At 38.7% G+C, this 19,524-nt stretch overlaps 1 protein-coding gene across 4 annotated transcripts in view; it reads left to right on the forward strand.

Annotated features, from left to right (window-relative positions):
- Window positions 1-19,524, forward strand: part of grid2ipb (glutamate receptor, ionotropic, delta 2 (Grid2) interacting protein, b) — a 46,042-nt gene that overhangs the window by 18,131 nt on the left and 8,387 nt on the right. For 2 of the 4 annotated variants that reach the window (XM_056255390.1, XM_056255389.1), the window contains exons 5-14: window positions 4,040-4,309; window positions 10,062-10,147; window positions 10,878-10,947; window positions 12,581-12,874; window positions 15,307-15,458; window positions 15,547-15,672; window positions 16,697-16,779; window positions 16,878-17,022; window positions 17,903-18,216; window positions 18,698-19,468. In XM_056255390.1, coding sequence (XP_056111365.1) covers window positions 4,040-4,309; window positions 10,062-10,147; window positions 10,878-10,947; window positions 12,581-12,874; window positions 15,307-15,458; window positions 15,547-15,672; window positions 16,697-16,779; window positions 16,878-17,022; window positions 17,903-18,216; window positions 18,698-19,468 — 2,311 coding nt within the window. Of the gene's footprint in view, window positions 1-3,861; window positions 4,310-10,061; window positions 10,148-10,877; window positions 10,948-12,580; window positions 12,875-15,306; window positions 15,459-15,546; window positions 15,673-16,696; window positions 16,780-16,877; window positions 17,023-17,902; window positions 18,217-18,697; window positions 19,469-19,524 lie in introns of those variants that run through there. The other 2 variants (XM_056255393.1, XM_056255391.1) reach the window with 2 other exon arrangements.

The raw sequence follows: 19,524 nt of genomic DNA on the forward strand, positions 1-19,524 counted from the left end.
AGCTGAATTTTCAAAAAAAAAAAAACTTTTGAATGGTAGTGTATGCAGTTTTAAGAAATATTTGTATATTAGTTTTAGTTTGGTGAAGATGTTTGATGTGCAAGTAAAATATTTTAACTGTATATTACAATTTCACCTACTTCAAGTCAATTTATAAGGAAGAACATCATTAAGGTTATACAAGGTGTTTAATATCATGTTTGCTAAACAGAGACAAGCTATTTTCTCTGCACAGTAGGTGTTGTTCCTTTGTCTTATGAGATAATAACCTTTGTCACTGCGTGTAATCCTCTTTAGAGATGTATCTGGTGAAGGGGAGTGAATGGGGATGTCACCATATGTTCAGCAGCTTGGGGATCTTGAGTTCCCTGGGATTTTTGTACTACGTAATGTTAAATGTGCTGATGTTGAATACATGGCATTTGTGAAAAGAAATTAACCATCTGTATTGGACTGTTGGCACTTAGTATTTGTTATTCAGTATGTTTTGATGCGTTACATTTGAACATTATCTGGGGGGGATTTTAAGCCTATCTGGGTAGATTTAGTTTGCATTGATTGGCCTACTAGGACATTAGCCAGTTCCCAAAACATTTGAGCTATGCTCTTTTAGTTGACAACAAATATGTATTTGGGCGCAATCATAATTTCTAGAAATCCCTAATTTAGGCCACATAGGCAAGCCAGTTTAAGGTGTCATTGTCTGTTGTGCCATCTTCAGTTAGAGTAGTTAACACAAGTTTGTTGCGATTCGTTATTCAGGAAGCTGAATGCTTTGAAGGGTAGAGAAGAAGATATTAGAGAACAAGAGTTTGGGGTCGGTAAGATTTTTCACCGAGTCTGCATTTATTTGAAATAAATAATCATTGTGAAATATTATTATAGTTTAAACTTTAAAATAACTGTTGAATATGTTTTAAAATGTAATTTATTCCTGTGACATCAAAGCTGAATATTTTTCTGAGTCACATGATCCTTCAGAAATCATTCTAATATGTTGATTTGGTGTTTAAAACAATTCTTATAATAATCATGTTGAAATGTTGAAAACTGCTGCTTAACATTGTGGAAACAGTGATACATTTTTTTCAGTATAATTTTATAAATAGAAAGTTCAAAAGAACAGCATTTGTTTGAAATTGAAATCTTTTGTAACATTTTACATGTTTTTATTGACACTTTTGATCAATTTAGGGCATCCTTGCTGAATAAAAGTATTAATTTCTTAAAAATAAAATCTTACTGATCCCAACCTTTTGAACAGTAGTGTAGGCCTAAAACAGTTTTTCATATACATTTAATATATTTTACCACTTACAGTAGCTTGTATCCTATAAGCCATACTATCCACACCTACTAAAGTAGCATCACACACATTATATGTGTAGTTTTGTCTGGTGCAGATATGTGCACATGCAAGTTTCTTATTAGTTACTTGTAAGTTAACATACATTTTTATGTATACAATTAGAATGCAAAATGGCTATTATAGTTGTTGAGGGCCAATTAATGTACAGTTCACCCACACATGAATTGATAAAATCATATCACACTGGTATCATTTAATCTTCACTTTTAGACACGTCTCAGTTTCTCTTCAGTGCTGATCTTCTGCAGGTCATTGTAGAGAGGCAGCGGTCTCGAGACAGTTGCAGTCAATAGTTCTTGATGGCTCAGAGGCTGTTCAGTTGGGTTAAAGTGACACTCATTGTTCTAAATATATCGTTTAAGTAGTCACTTCACTTTCATCTTGTTCTGAGTCACGATACACTAAAAGATGAGTTGCTTTGGGTGAGTACTTTTCATCATCATACTTTAATATCATTCATTGATCTATCTAAATGGAATTTGTCTATTCAATATTATGCAGTATTTTGCTGAGAACATGATCGTGATCATAATTTGATATGTTGATTTATCTGCAAAATGGTTATGAAATGGTTTTGTCTTTGCCATAAAACTTTACGTCTAAGATTTTAACTGGTCATGTAAAAAAGGTCTGTGTTCATGTTGTGCCAATGATATTTATTTTAGAGATATGTGGCTTATTAATTATCTGATTTCTGTATTCTTCACTAGTTTAATTATTCATATTTTTACTTTTACTTTTCCCACAAACAGAGAGAACTGCTTAAATAATTTTGAATTCATTTTTGGATTATAGTGAACTGAAACAGACTTAATAATAATTTTGTAATTGTGCAGTCAGAGTATGTAGTTAAAATATTAAAACAGAGCTACTCATATTAACCTTTGCTCAAAATGTCCCATTCGAGTGAATGTTTTCTTAATAGCAATCGCATTTGGTTAGAAAATAGGCAGAGCATGGCACCGTCTGACGCCCTTAAATAAATGTCACTTTACACATGCAAATTCCGTCTGGCAATTTTAGTTCCGTCCACATTTTCTGAGAAGCTCAATAAATGTTAATGCACTCTGGTGTATGCCGTCATTCAGAATACTCATGCTAGTGCTGTAGTATTGAGGTTTGTAATGGCCTGTTAGGGCACTTGATGCTTTATTTATTCTTGTCTGCTGTCTGAAACTGCTGCCATTAATGCAGCGATTGTTGCGCCACCATAATAATGTGAACCTGAGGCAACTCTTCTCTCTAGAATTGTCTAATGGTCTAATTGTCTAATGTTTTTGTCAATACTGTCACCCAGGCAATGGGGAGAGACAAATGTTATTGTGAAACTGTATAATTTTAAATCATATTTCCAGGTAAATGGTTATGATTGCATAGCACCTACAGATAGTACAGAATCATAGAGACTGTGCTTATAAAACTGAGTTGTGAAGTAATTTGCTCGAATGTGTATAGTTCACCCAGAAATGAAAATTGTCATCATTTACTCTGCCTCATGTCATTCCAAATCTGTATGAAAACAGAAATATATATATATATATATTTTTAATTATCTTTGGGTGAGTAAATGATGACAGAATTTTTGTGGACTATACCTTAATATCTATAGTGCACTTTGTGTATAAAGAAAAGTAAATTAATTACATTCAGTTTGTTTTTATAACCTATTAGCCTCATTAAATAAAAAGTTTGTCAGTGGCAATTATAGAGACCTACAAATATCAAGAGAATTTATGCCATGACTGCATTTATGAAATGAATGTGCTTTTGATTTGATCAACACACAGAAATATTTTAAATGCTAATGTCAGTGCATCACCTTCAGAGAACAAAGCAGACAGAATTGCGCTGACGTTACACTCAATTGGGGTCTTTTTTACTGTTTCCCTGGTGGGTGGCATAACAGGCTTTTCCATAACCGCCAACGTTGCATAAATGTGACAAACATGGCCTTATTTTTATACTCCGTCTTAAAAAAGCGAAGCTATCAGAATCAAAATCGTTTTTGCTTCCTGTGTGTCAAATGTTTTTCCCAAACAGTTCAAATCGTTTCACTAATTTCATTATGCGCTGAATCTCTTCAATTATATTTCGAATGTCATGCTACAAGTGAAATAATTTGCTGTGTTGCATCTGAGATTTGATGCTCTTCCCAGAGAGCATGAAACATCACTAACAGCAAAAAGAGAATGAGGAATAAGTAGAGAGAGAGGGAGAGAGAGAGAGGCGGTAGTGTTACTCCCACACCTTTGCTATTGCTGGATTCTGGTATCTATACCAGAGCTTCTGTAGTGGGAGTTTCAGATGAAGACAGTACTCAGAGAGGCTGCATACATGTTGGAATTCGATGAAAAATCTGGAAGTCCTTCATTACTCGGCTTACTTTGAGTTTTTTATTTGTCTCTGTCACCCTTTCCTGTTCTCCATCCATCACTATTGAATATACTCATGGATTTTAAACAAGTCTCACAGTGATCCTCCTCATCTGAATGACTGCGTTGGACTCGAAACCAAAGCTTCTTCACTTTGGTTCGTGATAGAAATCATTGGATGGGAAAACTGACTGGCTGAATTGAACTAGCAACCTTTAAAGAGTCTGAACGATAATGGCTTCTCGTAGCTGATTTAAACCTTTTTTCTCTGTTGCCTTCCTGTGACCATGTTTGCCAGGATCTTCATTCCCAAGAAGCATCGGCAGCGCTTTGATGAAGCCGTCTCTCAGAGTCTCCTCAACCGTGTGTGTCGTAGCAAGAGCCTTGGCGAGCCCCAAAACAGGCTCCGCCGGAGCCGAAGTCAAGACCACCACCAGCGTCCTCAAGGCTCGAAACGGGCCAGTTCTGTGCCCAGAGATACCGCAGATGACCCGGCCCAATCCGACCGTGGCCTTAGGAAGAGCACCACCATGGTGTCCAGCCATTATGTGACTGGAGCCAACCAGAGGTATGTATTATATGCCTTCGTAATGTGGTAGCTTTTCGATGTTCCTTTCGTGTTTCGATGTTTCCTTTTCGATGTCCTATTATTTTACGTATGAAAAAATTAGCTGTTAGATTTCATCTTCCATGGTGTTTTGAAAAGACAATTTTATCCCAAAACACTGCAGGAAGTCTCCTCAAACGCATAGAACACTGTGTAATATGTGGGAGACTTTGTGTGTGGGTGGGTGAGAGAAGCACTATTGAGTTGTTTGTTTCTGTGCCTCATGCTTTCACACACACATGCACACACACATGCACAGACTGTCCACATCACAAGCACTTTTTCATATGATGATCTACTGCTTGAGTGTTTTATAATGCAGGATATATAATCAGCTTATCACACTATTTTGATCATTAAAATCGTGACTTAACCTAAATGGAAAATTGCCTTCATATCACATTCAAGCCATGAAGCTGCTTATTTGAATTTCAATCAAAACAAAAGCAGATCCTCTTGTTGTTTGGTTTTTCCTCTTGTACATTTGCTTAAAATTGACATTTACAGTGTGCCTTTCTATATGATGTCATCAGTATTCTTTATTTTTGAGAGTTGAAAATGTCTTAAGTATTACTGGGGAAGTATCAAGCAGAGTGTTTAGATTATTAAATACTACAGCAAAAGTAGATCTGATGTGCTTATACCCTGTAGACTAGGCTATATTCCTCACCTGCTCTTCAATAAATAATGCTTCCTTGGCTCAGTCCTTATGTAACCCCCATAGAGAGTTTTCTATTTTTTTTAACGTGTCTTTGTGTATCTGTCATCCCCTTTCTAATCCGCTATCAGTTTTTGGTTCTAGCAGCCCATCTTGTGTAAAATGGCACTGCGACAAGAAGCAAATGTTTCTATTGCTTTCCTTTATCTCTGTTTAGTCAATGGTTCCAGTGTCGCCTTGAGATGTTGCCACAGCAACTGCTAAGGCTAGCTTTACTCTAATGATATGTCATAGGTTTTCTTTAAGAAGCAGGGAAATCGCATCTTACAGTAGCCTATATGGCCATTCAAGTGGTGCTTCGGTATACTTGTCTGTTTTGTTTAATATAGGTTATTATCGTATGAATAAGTTGCGAATTAGTGTTTGGATGTTTGGCCTCTGAAATATGTTGGTCATGTACTGTCAATAAACAAACTAGGATCAGTTTTCATTAATGGAACTTGTTTCATAAGTCTTGTACAGATATAAAATAGAGTTTTTGAGTAAAACCTATGTCTAGGGACTTGACTAGTAGCAAACAACCAGCAATTTATAACAACCATCCTAGAAATAAAGGCAGCATTACAGGTCAGAAGTCAGATTGTATTGGAACATTCAGAATAATATCCAGTTCTATCTGGTTGAAGATCGGAGTCATTACGTCGGTATGGAGACAAGTTTGTTGAGGATCAGTGTCACTGGCTGTCGTGTCGATGAGGCCTTCACAGGGGAGAGTCTAGTTGACACAATTTTTGCTGACACTTCAGGGATGTGGTCGTCTCCAGGCGCAGGTCAACCATCTGATCTGGATACGGCCCGGATCCGGCTGACTACAGTAAACCTCAGAATAAACATTAGTGTAGATTCCATTCTTCTTATGATCTAACAAGTACCTCATGGGAAGTGTTCCCAGTTCCGGCTGACCTAGTTTATGCAGCCTAACAATCATTTAACTGATTTGAATTATAGACATTTATAATGTTCTATGTGTATGCCAGGCTAAAGAGATGTGTTTTTAAGTAAAGTCAAATCACATTTATTTATATAGCGCTTTTTACAATACAGATTGTTTCAAAGCAGCTTTACAGAGATAACAGGAAAATAATGCAACAAAGTTTGTTTCCAGAAGAAAATAGCGTCACAGTCCAACTTAAGTAAGTTCAGTGATGTTTCATTTCTGTTGTAAAAAAGTTATTAATTTAGTTAATTTATATATATAGCCACTCTGGAGAAAACCGTGATGTCATCGTCCAGCTCAGTTCAGTTCTCATATAATGGTGTCAATGCAGGCAGATCAATATTATTGTTGAATATTAAATTAAATGTTAAATTTAATGTCCCCAACTAAGCAAGCCAAAAGCCAATGGCAACAAAGGTGAAAAAAGGCGAAAAAGGCGACAGTGGCAAGGAACCAAACCTCCATCAGGTGGCAGAATGGAGAAAAACCATGGGAGAAACCAGGCTAATCAGAATATTATCCAGTTCCATCTGGTTGAAGATCAGAGTCATTACGCCGGTATGGAGACGGGTTTGTTGAGGATCAGTGCTGATGGCTGTCGTGTCGATGAGGCCTTCACAGAGGAGAGTCTAGTTGACACAATCTCTGCTGACACTTCAGGGATGTGGTCGTGTCTAGGCGCAAGTCCTCCATCTGATCTGGATACGGCCCGGATCCGGCTGACTACATAATGCGTTGTAGTCGTGTCTAGGCGCAGGTCCACCATCTGATCTGGATACGCCCCGGATCCAGCTGATTACAGTAAACCTCTGAATAAGCAGAAAGACTAACATTAGCGTAGATGCCATTCATCTTATGATGTAACGAGTACATCTGGTGTTATAGGAAGTGTTCCCGGTTACCTAATTTATGCAGCCTAATAGATTTTATAGCCTAATTTTAGTCTAGATTTAAACTTACAGAGTGTGTCTGCTTCTCGAACAATGCTAGGAAAACTATTCCAAAGTTTTGGTGCTAAATAGGAAAAGAATCTACCGCCAGCAGTTGATTTTGATATTCTAGGTATTATCCACTGGCTAGAATTTTGAGATCGCAATAGACATGAAGGACTATAATGCGTTAAGAGCTCGCTCAAGTACTGGGGAGCTAAACCATTTTGTGCTTTGTAAGTAATCAGCAATATTTAAAAATGTATACATTGTTTATTAGGGAGCCAATGGTAAATGGACTGCATTTATATAGCGCTTTCACAGACCCAATGGCCACCAAAGCGCTTTACAATTTGCCTCACATTCACCCATTCACCGACGGCGGTGTCAGCCGTACAAGGCGGCGTCCAGCTCGTCGGGAGCAGCTGGGGTTAGGTGTCTTGCTCATGGACACTTGGTCAGGTAGAACCGGGGATTGAACCACCAACCTTCCGGTTTGTAGACAACCTACATGAACCACTGAGCCACTGCATTGTTAAGCACTGCACTGCACTGCATTATTAGGGAGCCAATGCAGTGTTGACAGAACCGGGCTAATATGGTCATACTTCCTGGTTCTAGTAAGAACTGCTTTTTGGACCAGCTGGAGTTTGTTTATTATGAGTGCAGGGCAACCAACCAGTAAAGCATTACAATAATCAAGCCTTGAGGTCATGAACGCATGAACTAACTGTTCCGCATTTTTCATTGAAAGCATGTCATTATTTAGATATATTTTTAAGATGGAAGAATGCGGTATTACAGATGCTTACAGATAAAGATTGGTATCAAATGGCGCTTTTCCACTGCTGGTACATCTCGGTGCGGCTCAGTACGGTTCGGCGCGGCATGTTTCGGCTGGCTTAGCTTTTCCACTGCGTGGTACGACTCGGCACGGCTCGGTTCGCTTTAGCTCGGTTTGCTTTTCCACTGCAGTTAAAGTGGGTGGGATTATAGTCTGACCGTTATAGTTTATCCGCTCCTCGGCAACCAACGAGAGGAACGTCTGCACTTCGTCCACTGACCACGATTCAGCCATTTCTTTTTTGGAAGTTTTCTTTCTTTTTTCTTCAAGCAAGTCAAGCAAGTAGTTTTAAAACAGGTGCTACAGTGGTGGCTGTTACTGGCTATTTAAATCTAGCGGGTTTGATGTCTCGCAAATACAATGGCGCTGGTAGTGACGATTCTGTCTGACCAATCAGTGTGTTCACGTCACATTTTAGTATCGGTACGGTACGCTTGGAACCTCAACAGAGGTGGTACCATTTAAAGCGAGCCGTACCGTACCGTACCATGCAGTGGGAAAGCGCCACAAGTGAGCCGTACCGAGCCGAGCCGTACCGTACCATGCAGTGGAAAAGCGCCAAAGCGTGCCGTACCGAACCGTGCCGTACCGTACCATGCAGTGGAAAAGCGTCAAAAGAGCAAACCCAGGTTCCTAACTGACGACGAAGACTTGACAGAGCAGCCATCAATTGTTAGACAGTATTCTAGGTTACTACGTGCGGAGGTTTTTTGTCCAATAATTAGAAACTCTGTTTTTTTCAGAATTTAGTAGTAGGAAATTACTAGTCATCCAATTTTTTTATTTCAGCTATGAATTCTGTTAATTTTGTGAATTGTTAAGTTTCTTCGGGGCGCGAAGAAATATATAGCTGAGTATCATCAGCATAAAACTAATGCCATGCTTCCTAATGATATCTCCCAAGGGTAGCATGTACAGGGTGAAAGTACTGAGCTTTGCAGTACTCCATACTGAACTTGTAAAGTTTTATATTTCTTTAGAACAACACCACGGAAACTGCTCTTTTGACTTGAGGCTTTAAGTAACCACCTAGCAACCACACAGAACACCCCATCAATGCATTAGCAACCACCCAGAACACCCTAGGAACCATGAAGCAACACCATGGCAACTTTTTTGAATTGGGCCAGTAAGAAACCACCCAGAACACCCCATCAAAGCCATAGCAACAACCTAAAACACCTTAGCAACCACAAAACAACACCTTGGCAACTGCTCTTTTGACTTGAGCCAGCAAGTAACGACCTACCAACCACACAAAACACTCCAGCAATGCCATAGAAACCACCTAGAATGCCTTAGCAACCGCAAAACAACACCGTGGAAACTATTTTGACTTGAGCTTGTAAGTAACCACCTAGCAACTACACAGAACACAATCGCAATGCTCTAGCAACCACACAACGGTAAAGCAACACCATGGCAACTGTTTTTACCTAGGCCAGTAGGAAACCACCCAGAACACCCATCAAAGCCCTAGCAACAACATAGAACACCTTGGCAACTGTTTTGACCTGGGCCAGTAAGAAACCACCCAGACCACCCATCAAAGCCCTAGCAACAACATAGAACACCTTAGCAACCGCAAAACAACACATTGGCAACTGTTTTGACCTAGGCCAGTAAGAAACCACCCAGAACACCCAATCAAAGCCCTAGCAACAACATAGAACACCTTAGCAAACGCAAAACAACATCTTGGCAACTGTTTTGACCTGGGCCAGTAAGAAACCACCCAGAACACCCATCATAGCCCTAGCAACAACATAGAACACCATGGCAACTGTTTTGACCTGGGCCAGTAAGAAACCACCCAGAACACCAATCAAAGCCCTAGCAACAACATAGAACACCTTAGCAAACGCAAAACAACATCTTGGCAACTGTTTTGACCTGGGCCAGTAAGAAACCACCCAGAACACCCATCATAGCCCTAGCAACAACATAGAACACCATGGCAACTGTTTTGACCTGGGCCAGTAAGAAACCACCCAGAACACCAATCAAAGCCCTAGCAACAACATAGAACACCTTGGCAACCGCAAAACAACACCATGGCAACTGCTTTGACTTGGGACAGTAAGACACCACCCAGAACACCTTAGCATGTGTGAAAAAACCCACTCACAACACCTTAGCAACTACATAGCAACCACACACTACACCCTACCAATGTGGCAGTTTTGCACAGACATGTTCTTCAAAAAGTGTAAGAATCTAAGTATTGTATATTACCACACCTACAGTCAGTATAGTCAGTAATCCCTCTTTTACTTCCTCTGCAGAACAATCCGTGTGTACCGGGGAAAGAAGAGTTTTGGCTTTACTCTGAGAGGCCATGCTCCTGTGTGGATCGACTCCGTAATGGCAGGTGCGTATGAAATTGTGATGAATAACAATAAGCACTTGCTACCTTTCAGTACTTATCAGAGTGAAAAGAGCAGACTCGCAGGTGAATCAGGCTTTTCTTTTCCTCAAGGTTTCTGATCTGATGCAGAATTATACATCCTGGGATACAGATCTAGCGCTAGAAATACATTTTTACCGTCATATTTTTGCCACCAGCCACCGGAATTTGTGGCATGTTGAGGGTCATATCGCTGTAGACTACAGAGACGGCTGTAATAAAAAGGCACATGGAAAGCACAGCTGTGGTCAGAGGCTTGTTTTCAAGGGGGATGTAGTGTTTTTTTTTGGTGCATTGTGAAAAAGGAAGGAGTGGGCTGTTGTACTAATGAACAAGCTTTGGGTACATTTGTACTGAAGTCTGCACAATTGTACGTTGCGAGTGGAGAGAGGGCGGTAAGTGTGTGAGGGTCTGTATGACGATATTCGCCCACTACAGGCCTGTGCTGAGGCTGGTTAACACTGACTCAGCCACCCTGCTTATGAAAACAAGTAGGAGTCCAGCATCGTGATGAGAAAACAGATTACAAACCCTCTCAGACCCTTTGACGGAGTATCTTGTAGTGTTTTAATTACAAACAATCACAAATGGCAGCAGTATTACACATCCGTAAGATTCACTATTTGTGGGTGTGTTTATTACTGTATGCGTCTGAGGTTATATTCTCAGTCACAAACCCGTTTTCCCATTACAGGTAGTCCAGCTGAGGCGTGTGGCCTTAAACCGGGAGACCGCATATTGTTCCTCAATGGCCTAGACATGAGGTGTGTTTATTTTTCTCATGTTTTGATGATGCTTTAAAAGTTGCATGGCAGTGAAGTGTTATTACAGTAGATACTGTGGTAAATCTACAATTACTGTTCATTATTTCATATCACTTGAGGGGTAGATATTATTTCCCATTATGTTATTAGCTTTGTCATCAAGCTTAATATACTTAAGAATTTAAGAAATGAAATGGCCTCAAAGTAGTTAAGTGATTTCACAGAAACATTATCAAGTTAACCTAATGTGTAGCAATTTCACAAAACCCAACCATTTCTTTATTTATACTACTGTTCAAAAGTTTCGGGTCAGTAAGGTTTTTAAATCAATTATTACTTTTATTCAGGAAGGATGCATTAAATTAATCAAAAGTGACAGTAAAGACATTTACATTGTTACAAAATATTTATTTGAACTTCCTATTCATCAAAGAAATTCTGAAAAAAAATGCATATTGGTTTCCACAAAAATGTTAAGCAGCACAACTGTTTTTAACACTGATAATAATAAGAAATGAAACAAATCAGAATATTAGAATAATTTCTGGATCATGGGACACTGAAGACTGGAGTAATGATCACAGGAATAAATTACATTTTAAAATATATTAAAATAGTGATATTAATATACACCTTGGTGAGCATAAGAGACTTCTTTCAAAAACATAAAAAAATTGTTGTAAATATTACAAGTAGATGTAACTCAAATGTGCCATTTAAATAGTGTTTTAATTAAATCCTTTCAATTGACGAAAACACAAGTTAAACATTATTGGGGCAGGGGGTTTTCATCTCCCAGCATGCTTTGTGTGTGGCTGGATGAGAATATTTTTATTTATTAAATAATATTTAATTTTCATATGTTCATTTGTTGGGAAAGACAAGTACTTGTGATTGTTATATGAGGATTTGAAGGGAGGTATTTTGAGGGTTAACAATGTTGTTTTGAGTAAAGCTGTTAGTTAGGTCTGATACAAGCTATTATTAAATTCACTGTATTCATAATTTCATATTATACATTTGTATTATGCATTCTGCCCCTTAACAAACCTTTGTTGATTTAGGCCTAAATGTAAATCCCTTTTCTGCGGCCATGATTTAGCTGCTTCTTGGGTGTGTAGTTAATCTCAAGAGCACAGCAATTTTCCCGACTACTGTAGATGCTCAAGTTCATGCTGCCTCTGGGGGACTGACAAACACTGAATTATACCAATACATTTTTTTCCACCAACACCAAGTGTACATTTTACCTTAAAAAAGATGCTACTTGCACCCCATTTTGTCCCATATTATATAATTCAATAAAGCTTATAAGCATATAATATAATAAAGCTTCTCTCACCAGTCTCACAGAACAGAAATCTTATTTTATAAGTGATTTATAAGTACTTTATTACAGTATGCTTTAAAGTATTATAAAATGTTACCTAACATTGTTATATGATATATTATGATGTTATATTATTAAAGTTAATTATATAATTAAAAATAGAATTTAAGTTTGATTTGAACAAAACCTTCTCAGCTTTGTCTTGTCCACTAGACTATTGAAGAACATATAGCTGCATCAATGCTAATAGTTAATTCATTATTTATTCAATTTCCCCATGAATTCTATTCAATGCACATTTAGGAACTGCTCCCATGAGAAGGTGGTGTCCATGCTGCAGGGCAGTGGTGCCATGCCCTCTCTAGTGGTGGAAGAGGGCCCTGTAGACTATCCGCTGTCAGATTCGGAGCCGGAGGAGACCCCCACCATCCAGCGCTCGCGTTCCCCGGCCCTCAGCTCCCTGCAGTGGGTGGCCGAGATCCTTCCTCCCAGCATCCGCGTGCACGGCCGTACCTTCAGCCAGCAACTCGAACACCTCCTCACCCTACAAGAAAGATACACCATTTGCAAAGCTCTGGAGACGTTCTTCCAGCACAGGTCAGGTCAAAATTCATAATGACTTGAGTGGGAGAAGACACATGACTTAGTGTTATATTAGTTGAGGTTGGCAGCACTGAGATTAAAAACAGTCTTGTCAGTTGTTTTAGTACCAACTTTGACCCTAGCAACAGTAATTTGTATACAGGTCAGAAGTTTCTTATGCTCACCAAAGCTGCATTTATTTGATAAAAAATACAGTAACAACAGTAATATTGTGAAATGTTATGACAATTTAAAAGAACTGTTTTCTGTTGTAATTTGTATTTTAAAATGTAATTAATTTCTGTGATGGCAAAGCTGAATTTTCAGCATCATTACTCCAGTCTTCAGTGATCCTTCAGAAATTATTCTTATATGCTGATTTTGTGCTCATGAAAGATTTCTTATTATCAATGTTGAAAACAGTTTTTTTTCTGCTAAATATTTTTTGTGTAAACTGTGATACACTACCATTCAAAAGTGTGGGGTAAGTAAAATAAAAAAATAAAAAAAAGAATTAATAGTTTTATTCAGCAGGGATGCATTAAATGCATCAAACATGACAGTAAAGACAACTTAGAAATATTTTGGTAAATAAATATTTTAAGTAAATGGTGTTCTTTTGAATACCAAAAAAAAAAGTGTAATGATTTCCACAAAAATGTTAAGCAGCTAAAACCTTTTTCAATATTGATAATAATTTGAACCAATATTAATAATTGAGCAGCATATTAGTATGATTTCTGAAGGATCATGTGACACTATAGACTGTAATGGCTGCTGAAAATTCAGCTTTGCCATCGGAGGAATAAATTACATTTTAAAATATACTAAAATAGAAAATAATTTTAAATTGTAATATTTCACAAATTACTGTTTTTACAGTATTTTTAATCAAATAAATTCAGCCTTGGTGAGCATAAGAGACTTCTTTCAAAAACATCAAAGAATCATAATGTCACGGACGGATTATAATGATGATGATGAAGATGAGGTGTAGAGCATGAAAATGCAGCCTGAATTTAATTTAACGAAAACAAATGAGCATTAATCCAAACTTAACGATAATCCAAACAGAAGAAGAGCAACGTAACAGCGTGTATCACACAAACAACAGCAAACAATGAGGAACTGAAACAGAGGGCATTATATACATGTGAACAATTAAACTACTGAGGGGCAGGTTTGTTCTAATCAATCAAACAATGAATTGCCATGACAACCAGTGACAAGCGGGAACATAGAGAAACAAACAATTGCTGCGTCCCAATTCGCCTACTTATACTACGCCCTAAAAGTATGTACTCTTTTTGTGAAGAAAAAGTACATACTTTTGAGTTTGTAGCAAAAGAGTAGGCAAGCTTTGGGACATACTACTTCGTCATCTTTAACGGACAGATCTGCCGCGTGCTGCGTGCATCCTGTCACCGTAAACTGCCCATCTCGTCACAGTTAAAATCCTCCATTCCATCTAAGTTAATTTCTTACGGTTTCGGAGAGAAATGTTGTAGCACGTTCATCTCGTCAGTCGTGGGTCTTTCATGCCGAGACTCTCCTCATGTGTTTGGATTTTGAATATAATAAAGCATTTAAAAGTTAATGGCTAAACATATCTTTGCAAAAGTTCACAATGTTGCTGCAGATGCAATATAATGTGGACAACATTGAATAAATACATTTTCGTCAGGTTAGAGACTGATAATTAATCACTCAAACCCCTTTATCTAAACCTCTCTACATAACCGTCGGACTCACGTGTCCTCCATGTCTGTAGTTTTTGAACACTTTTCACTCGTGTTTGTAGTTCTAACCGAATCCTCGTCCAACGCGCGATGGATTGTGGGCAATATCAGCCGTTAGAGTGTGCATCGATCTGCACTTCGGATTCTGACCGGAAATAGTAGACCATCCGGGTCTCTTTGGGACACTCATTTCAACATACTACGATTTGGGACGTACTAATTCTATTTTCGAATACTATTTAGGACGGATAGTATGCGAATTGGGACGCAGCAAATGTCCTTGAACATGAAACCAAAACATTCCAAACTTAAATTTCTTTTAATTAGAGAAGTAATTGTATTTTATAGGTACGACTTTACTAGTGACCAATGCAATTGTTTGTCCAAAAATATACAATGAAAAAATGTGTTAACCAATTCTAGGCAACATAGCTAATTGACATTCGTAGACTGTAACCATCTTTCCGTATGATTACAAATGTCATAGCACGCTTTTCCCACAGCGAGGGATTTTCTACAGCTTGGCAGCAGCAAGGCAAATGTGAGAAGCATTCAAAAATAGCTTCAGCCTCGAGCACAAATAGATAGGCCTACTCATAATCAGACACAATCTGTGGGTTCTTCCAAATTTAATAAATAACGCTCGCTGGTTGCTGGGAGAGCAGCCCAATTATTTCTAAAATGGCTCCCTCTGTTGCATGTAAACAGGAATGTGGACACGCTCATTGTAGATGTGTTTCCTGTGCTGGACACTCCTGCCAAGCAGCTGATTTGGCAGTTTATATACCAGCTGCTGACCTACGAGGAACAGGAACACTGCAAGAGCAAGATCGCCCGCTTCCTGGGCTTCAAGAGTGCAGGTTAGCCGTGAGTCCACGGTGTGAATGTCAGCCCTCTAGTGGCTTTCTGTCCTGAATGCATTGTAATTGTTCATGTGTATTATTGCAGAACCAGAGATAGGTCCAGAAACACACAAACGGAGCAGCTCCATGCGAGTGTCAGGTACCTCCCACAAAAACAATGTGAGAGAGAGAAGCTCAGATGACTGCATTATCGGCACTCACCTTGGAATGGGTATGTCATTTTCCACTTGTCAGTGTGCTGGTTTTTGATTGATAAGCAGGGTGCAAAATGAACCTTTTCCACACTAAACATTTACAAAAATAATATATTTATATATATACAAGTCTCTTATGCTCACTGCATGTGTTTATGCAAGGATGCATTTATTTGATCAAAACATACTGTAATAATAATAAATTGACATGTTATTACAAAGTTTAAGTTTAAAATGTAATTTTTTTCCTGTGATGGCAAAGCTTTCAGCAGTCATTACTCTTCAGTGTCACATGATCCTTCAGAAATCATTCTAATATGCTGATTTGGTGCTCAAGAAACATTTCTTATTATCATCAATGTTGAACACAGTTGTGCTGCTTAATATTTTTGTGGAAACCATGACACGTATATTAAGGATTATTTGATAAATAGAAAGTTCAAAAGAACAGCATTTATTTGAAAAAAAAAAAAACAAAATTTGGTCCATTTAATGTCAACCTCAACCTTTTGAATGGTAGTGTAATTTATTATTATTTTGATTTAATTTGAATTATTTAGATTTTCCCCTTGCATACATGAGATAAGCTAGTCTCAATCCCTCTATGAAACTACATACGTCACAAAAAAAAGTCAAAACCGACATTTCAGTTACTCACCAAAATCAGTTTTTACTCTCATTTGATGATTGTTCATTTTGGATCCTGCTGATAATATGATATAACTAATATAGTTTATATAGAATACTGTATCTGCTACGCATCGCTTCATTTTAACATTTGTTCAGCAATATCCATGCCATTCTGTCACTCTTGTGGGATAAACAAGCAGTCAGAACTCCTCTCAGTCATGTTTATGATTCATCTGCATCTATTAGGAAATAGCTATAAACTGCTTGCAAGCGCTGTGCGCCTCTCAGCCGCCCCCCCCCTCCAGAGCTACTGCTAAAGCTCACTGCCCTCAGTCTCTTTTTAGCTCCTAAAGGGCAGACAGCTTTCAGTGCACATGCTCTGTTTCTGGACTGGCTCTCTCTGTGTCTCAGGAACATTCACTGACCCTGTGACTCCAGAAGAAAGACAGTGTGGGGATGGGACTTCCTTCCCAGAGTCCCCAGATCTCGACCACGTGGGTACCATTTACTGCTCATCCACAATTCATTGCACGGTCATCACTGCTATTATGAAATCATGCCTGGTCTCATCTAACCACGCCCCAACCCGTAGATGTCAGGAGTGTACACGGAGCTTGGGAACGTCTATCCCGGGAAGAGCAACCAATCTCTCCAGAGTCACTCCTCACCCAGGGCTGTCGGCATGGGCCACGCTGAGAACAATACATACACTTTGTCTTTCTCGCATAATAACGCAGGTATTCTGAGCTTACTCTGACATCCACAATTGTCACATGGTGCCTCAGATAAAGAGCCCGACATGCAGCCATGATTATGATGACAGATATCATGATATTGGCTGCGTAGGACCTGTGTGACCATTTGACACTAAATGTGCTTGCTTATGTAGATAATTTAGGATTTTAACACGGGGGTTTTCAAACTGGGTTCCAGGGAGCCATAAGGGACTGCTAGGAGGTTTTTTTTCTTTGAAAGAATTTAAAAGAATTATAAAATATACTTATTTTAAAGTTAAAGCTTTTTAATGAAATATCTTTTATGCATAATTTCTTTAATATTATTACTGTTTTTCTCTGCTTTATAAAGATTAGTTGGTTGTTATTAACTGTAATTATATTATATTATTGACAACAATATATTTTAACAGTGAGAAACATTTTTTTTTTTAAATATTATAAGTTGGCAGAAAGAAATGGATTAGGGTAAATATTACATTTTTATACATTACATTATTATATTTTTATAATAAATTATTATAAACATTATTATACTTTTTTTTTTTTTAAATTTTGAATCTTTCTCTTCAGAATCATACTCTAGTTCTAGCATTAAAAGTGGGTTTAAAAAATAAATAATAATAATAAGTAAAAAAAAATCCAGGTATTATTGTAATACAGTAGTTGTTTTGCTTAAGTATAATGACAATATAAAAGATGGTTACAAGTTCCTTACAAGTAGGGCCGTGGAATCAACAAGTTTGAAAATCCCTAATTTAATGTATGCATGTTTTAGTTCTTAGTTTTTTGTCAATTGGAAACTTTTTAGAACATTTAGTAATATCTCTCATAGTATTCCTGTGTATTATAAATGTTCTTCATGATTTCGTTCATTTTGCAGGGAGCCGTAAGTCAGGCCTCTCTCTTTCATGGACTGAACCCTTTCCTGGCTCTCAGTATGATCCTTACCAGCAGACTGTCCCTTCTCCAGACAGTGTGGAGTCTAATCCTTATGTTAGTTTGGATAGTCCCCCTGTCTCCCCCCTGCCTTCTGATGAACCTAGTCCTCTGCCCCAGCGTAGGAAGCTCTTCACCTTCTCACGCCCACCTCGCAGTCGAGACACCGACAAGTTCCTGGATGCTCTGAGCGAGCAGTTGGGCCACCGGGTCAATATCGTGGACGACTTTAAGGGAGGAGAGAATGACTATGAGGAGGTTAGTGTCAGACACAGAAAGATTTACTATTCATCAGCTAACTTAATGTCACAAAAATATATGTAAATTATTATACACAAAATTCTCTTTATTTAATTTTTTTTGTCCCATGTAGATACAGCTGATCACGTCTTATTATTTTTTTAATCGTATTAATTTATTTAATTTTATTATTTAAATCTTTTGTCCTATGTAGGTGTAGCTGGTCACATTTCATACCATTTTATTTTATTTTATTATTATTTTTATTATTATAATTTATTTTTAAATCAAGGCTCCCAATCGCTCCCCGGGCACCGCAGTGAACTATTTTATTTATTTTATTTATAATTATTATTATTATTATTTTTTCAAATCTCTTGTCCTATGTAGGGTCACATTTAGATTTTTTTTATTATTATTATTGTTTTTGGAAGAGCATTATATACATTTATGTACCATATTGTTTTTTAAGCCCTAATTGTCTTTGTGACACTGTCAGATGAGTTTCCAGGATGAACAGGAAGTGCACATGCCTCATGAGTTAAGCAGTGCCAGCAGTGAGGATAACAGCTGCAGTGATGATTCCACCTCAGTCACCTATTCCTCAGGCTCTGACCACATCCCCCCTCCCCCCCAGAGTCCTCCGCCCCCGCCACCACCTCTCCAGTTCACCGACCCGCCCTCGCCCCTCCCCCTTACCCCGGAGCACTTGCCCCAACCTCCTCCAGCCTTCCAGCACCACCCGATAATAGTCCCGCCCCCACCACCACCTCGCCCCTTCCTCACTAACCGCCCCTTGTTACACAAAGTGCTGCCCACCAGTGAGGAGCTCAGGGCTCAGCGCACCCATGTCCGACGCTCCAATCCCCAGCCCAGCGCTCAGTCTGTTCTCCAGCTGCACCAACCAAAGGCTCATCCCATCCTACAATCATCCCCGCACACCTCCCCTCAACCCCCACATGCAAGCGCACAGCACACTCACCTACGACATCACAACCAGTCCATCTACCAGAGCCAGCAGACCTCTGCTCCCAGAACCTCCCCGAGCCTGACCAAACAAAAGAGCCTCCTTTCCCAACCTTCCCAGCAAAGCTTTGAAAGCACACTCTCAAGCAAGGTACCCCCACCACCGCCACCTCCTCTACCCCCACCTTGTGATCCACCACCTTTGCCCAAATCCAGTCCGAAAGCCTCTGACAACAACCACATGAGCGTGAAAAGACTGCGCTGGGAGCAGGTGGAGAACTCTGAAGGAACTATCTGGGGACAGGTTGGTAGTGATGCATAACAACCACAGTGTACATCAGAATTGAATGTTTAAGTGCA

The sequence above is a fragment of the Rhinichthys klamathensis genome, unplaced genomic scaffold (genome assembly GCF_029890125.1).
Source record: "Rhinichthys klamathensis goyatoka isolate OS25496 unplaced genomic scaffold, OSU_Roscu_1.1 h1tg000121l_1, whole genome shotgun sequence".
NCBI classification, from domain to species: Eukaryota; Metazoa; Chordata; class Actinopteri; order Cypriniformes; family Leuciscidae; genus Rhinichthys; species Rhinichthys klamathensis.